The sequence below is a fragment of the Pygoscelis adeliae genome, unplaced genomic scaffold (genome assembly GCF_000699105.1).
Source record: "Pygoscelis adeliae isolate BGI_AS28 unplaced genomic scaffold, ASM69910v1 Scaffold66, whole genome shotgun sequence".
In the NCBI taxonomy this organism is placed as follows: Eukaryota; Metazoa; Chordata; class Aves; order Sphenisciformes; family Spheniscidae; genus Pygoscelis; species Pygoscelis adeliae.
The window spans coordinates 7,711,251-7,716,061 of record NW_008825167.1 but is presented as its reverse complement, the minus strand read 5'-3'; the positions used below and the strand labels follow the sequence as shown (position 1 = coordinate 7,716,061).

At 39.6% G+C, this 4,811-nt stretch overlaps 1 protein-coding gene across 1 annotated transcript in view; it reads right to left on the bottom strand.

Annotated features, from left to right (window-relative positions):
* Positions 1 to 265: 265 nt before the first annotated feature.
* Positions 266 to 4,811, bottom strand: part of HGFAC (HGF activator) — a 45,450-nt gene continuing 40,904 nt past the window's right edge. Inside the window, exons 12-14 of the mRNA XM_009328818.1 lie at positions 4,108 to 4,248; positions 2,905 to 3,053; positions 266 to 436 (exon numbers count right to left, since the gene is read on the bottom strand). Coding sequence (XP_009327093.1) covers positions 266 to 436; positions 2,905 to 3,053; positions 4,108 to 4,248 — 461 coding nt within the window. The remainder of the gene's footprint in view (positions 437 to 2,904; positions 3,054 to 4,107; positions 4,249 to 4,811) is intronic.

Below are 4,811 nucleotides of genomic sequence, written 5' to 3'. Positions count from 1 at the left end.
TGTAATTTTGGTGCACTGTCTCAACATGTTTGTTTTATTAAGCCAAATAAAGGCAGTCTTGTATATTGAGCAATCCACAGCCCTAAAATTCTAGATCAAGGACGCTGACATCAGATGGAGTAGGCCGACTTTTGGTGGTCTGGTTTGGAATTGCTAAGAATTACCATGACAGTTTTCATACTAGCTTATAATAAAATATTTAGGCCACTTTAATGAAACCAAAAGACTCCTGAACCCTGCTTCAAATGTTAGCATACTTAAGTGTTCAACTAGTTTTTTGGGGGGCTATTTTCTCATTAATCCAGTTTACATAGTTTGTCATTCGTGTATATACTCCAGGTTTGTTGACTCTGCCGCAGCCATCTCCCCAGCTGATAACTCCATAGAGGTAAGAGATATCATTTTTCTCACAGGCCAGAGGTCCACCAGAATCTCCCTGTGTTAAAAGTAAACGAAAGATTATCTAATTTGATAGAAAGCAGTCGGGAAAAGATCAGTTTGGGAAAGTCCCAAATTAAGAATATTTGCATGTGAGATTTAAACTAAAAAAAAGAACATGAAAGCAGTCATCTACTAAAGTTTCATTGTAGAAACCTTTTTTTTTAATCATACTCACCTCTAATACGATGGTCGTCTTTTTTTTTTTAGTTCTACATTGAATAGAAGTATCAAAATATCAAATTTCGTTTAAAAGAATTGAAATTATTTTAGATGCAGACACCTACTGAAGAGCATGGATGATTTGGGTCACTTTCAAAGGGAGTTAGCAAGATTTTGAGGCTTATGCTATGTTGCAATATGGGCTCTGCATGGATGATATTTGGAGAGTTTCTCAATGCAGCTTATTGCAAATGTCAGAGATCATGACAGTTTTCAAAGAAGGGTGTTGCATACGTACACGCTTTTCCATGTGACTGTGGGATGCTGTAATTTTATGTGGCGTATGGTTTTTTTGCATCTGTTGAATTTGATGCTACCGAGCATTTACCTTGTCATTAAAACCACAAACCCAAAATAAGACCAAACTAATGTTTGATGACACACTACAACAAGGATGAATTTGGAACACTTCTACTTATTTAAAAGCTTGCAAGCATTCAGGAAATGGGTTTATTACTATTATTACCCTTAGATTAACTTTCTACAGAAATGAAAATGTTAGAAATCAAGAGAAAAACATAAATTAGTAAACAGTACTGGTGAAAGGAGCCACCCCTCTAGCTATTTGAGACTAAGGAGAAATATATTTTTTCCTATTTAAAAAGAAAATCCCTTGACAGCAAAGTAGGTAGGAAAATTGTGTTGCCTTTATACCAGGAGATTTCTGTGATAAATGAGGGACATCAGATGAAGTCTTGTATCTGAGATCAATTCACTTCTCAGAACTTTGGTATCAGTACACTGATCAAAAAAAAAGAGTTTTCAAGAAAATCTTTAAAAAACAAGCAGAACACATTATCTACTTGACATTTCTTGGTCTTGAAATATTTTTGTACATAACAGATGGTTTATAATTTAATTTCCTACGCATACATTAAGAAAACTCAGAGGTCAGCTACATTTCTTGTGACATTAAGAGGTCTACACTATTTCTCCTTAGACCACACTACAAGTCTGCCAACAGGAAAAGAAAATGAATTATTGATTCACTAATAATGATTTCATGTCATGAGCACTGTTCTTCAGCAATATCTGTGACTCTAAATCACTTTCTCAGACTTTGCAGCTATCTCCAGACCACTTGTCTTTGTGCAGCTCCTCTCTCCTTCCTTCTGCTTTCTTCTTTCTCCCTCTCATTCCTGATCAACTCTGTTTTTCCAGGGCAGGGAGGGAGAACCAGCTATAATGCTGCGTCTTGTATCTGCACTTCCTGGGTGAGGTAAGGAAAACTGAGCAAGCAAGGTAGTTTCTAGTTCTCTGGCTAGTACGAACACTTGCAGCCAGTAACTACAATCAGTTCTCAGCCCTGGCCTGAAACCTTGAGCCACTGCTGGCTGATGCCATTTCACTCTTGACACCTTTCTTTGGACATTTATAAAAATGTCTATCTGACATCTGATCTCTATAGGGGTTCCAGCACACAGTATACATGATATTCTTTGCTTTACTTAATCTCACTGCCAACTATTAACTATGTGCTGCCTGTTCCCAAATTTATGCTAATAGAGCATAACCCTCATCCTTCAAAATGAACTGAAGATAAAATCTGAAGGTTTATGTAAGGAATAATCTGATCCTTCACTTAAAAAATAGTCTCATCTATCACCACAACAATTCTGCATCCTTATTCAGAGCCAAGGTGTGACATAATTAAAAAAAAGATGCAAAGTAGTAAGAGCTTGAGGTCATTCCACAAAGGGCAGAAGTCATGAAACAGTTTCCAATTGACTGATATTCTACACCGTTAAATCCCATCCACTATAATAACCTCAGCTCCTTCCTCCTCCAAACCTCACCACTGCTCCCCACCTCCTACCCAAGTACCCTTGTTTCCATTAGGCAAGAGGCAGCAGCTCGGGGATTTGGCTCCGCACAGGTACATGCTGGTTGGCCTGCCGGCGCGTCCCTGCCAGCTGGCCAGCAAACCTTTGCCATCACGCTGCAAGCTCAGCCAGGAGCTAAAGCAACTCCCCCTCCAGTGCATAGCCACTGCCTTTTATGAAGGTAGGAGGAATATAACACCCTGGAGGGTTTTTTGCCCTTCTGTAGAACTTATTTGACATTGAACAGGTTAAAAAATGAAGGTGGAAGCAAACAGTGCAGTCACATAAGTTTCTTTTCTTTAGGAACGTTTCTTTTCTTTAGGAACACTGTAATGTCAAAAGTAAGCACTGTTAACACCGCAATGTTTCTGGCAATAATATACATTTATATTCTCTGCCTAGAGATGACTCACAACATTACCTGACAAGCATCAGATTTGCTATCGAAGTAGCCAGCACAGAACATATTTTCAGTGATTTCTGTTCCATAAATTTCAGGGCTTCTGCACTTCTCCTCAGGAATAATTGGAATCAGTGTTTCTTGCAGGACATTTGAATAACCAGATATATCTTGAAAAAATTCCCAGAGAGGAAAACAAGGTCATTTTTATAGAATGTGAAGAGCATAACATGGAAACATAATGCAACATATCAACACACTTAACACATCTCAGGCATATTTGTGTTGTGGATCTCTTTAAAAGATAATAATTTTTATAGTGATCAGATCACTTTCTGCTCCTCCAGTCAGACTCCGTGCCCTTTAAAATAACAGTGTCCATGTCCAGACATTAATGCACTTTGGGTTGTCTCATTTCCTAGAGACTCAGGAACACTCCCCCAGCATTCCTGTCCTCTCCTCTTTCCAGATGTGATATTAAATCATCAGTTTATCAAAGGCTCCATTACCTCTTTTTGCCTTTAGACTACACATTTAGACCAGGACAACAATGGCTCATACTAAATCTCTTATCAAAACGAGGCAGCCAGCTCCCCCATCCTTCTCATCTATCTACATAGGTCTCTGCTATCTCCACACCAAAGCAGCAGGGCCAAGCCTCATAATCCTGAAACTCCTCATCTGAAAGGATGGGATTAATTTTTCCACCTTTCTCAAGCTGGATGTAAGCACTTCTTAGCCCAAAGTCTACCTGGCCCTCTTCTGCAGATGTTTCCAAAGTTTCCTGCTGGTGAAGAGAAAGATCTCCTCCATCACAGACTAGTAAATTGGTTGTGTTTGGTTTGCAGTCTTTGATATCTACCTTGAGAAAGCAGGGGTAGCATTCACTCAACTAAGGTGTCAAGTCGTTGGCACCTACAGCTAAGCTACTTGCTCCCCTCCCAGTCCATGGAGATCTAGCTAGCTCACAGCTCATCTCATCCTAAAATAGATGGAACCGTGTTCAGGGGAACCACACTCCAAATTCCAAGGACTGTAAAGGAAGTTCAGGATGACTATTTCAGATGTAAATGTTGTAAACATCTAAAGGTAGGTAAAAAGAATCCCACCAGAAATCCCTTGGAAAATATTTTACCAAACTAACAGTTGTATAATATATACTTGAGCATTATGTTTTAATTATCATCAGTTTTTTCTACAGACACCAACTCTCATTTTACTCACTCTCATGCCTGTGTCCCCATCCAGAAATCTGACATTTGAACTGATCAGGGAAAACAGTGTTACTTTCCGGCAAGCAGATGGGCTGAACAAACTGGGACTTGACGGCACAACGTTGACCATTCTTCTTTAGCTTAATCAAAGCTGCAGAACAGAAAATATAGGAGGAATAAAGTGACTGTTCCTTTTCTTTAATGGGATTGGCAGCAATGGGTCTCAAATACAACTTTAATTATCCCCTAAGCCTCTCTTAATTAAGATATTTCAATCAAAGACAGACAGACTCATCTCAACAGCACCTGATTTCACAGCAAATTGAAGGCTGAAACATTCAGCTACTCCCCTTGTGGGAATATTTATTTTATGCTGCGCTCGCTGAGCAGATTTTGCTTCACTGCCTTTGTAGAGAAGGGGGAAGATAGAAAATACATTTGTCTCCTTCCTTTAACTTTAAAGTTAAATAACAGTCACATATCCATACCTTTCAGCTGAAATCAGGGATCTGCTTGGTAGAGTGCCATGGGACAAAGCCCTGGAGGGAAGAGGGGCCCAAGAAAGCTGGGTAATATTCAAGGATCACCTCCTCCAAGCTCAGGAGCGATGCATCCCAACAAAGAGGAAGTCAGGCAAGAATGCCAGGAGGCCTGCGTGGATGAACAAGGAGCTCCTGGACAAACTCAAACACAAAAAGGAAGCCTACAGAGGGT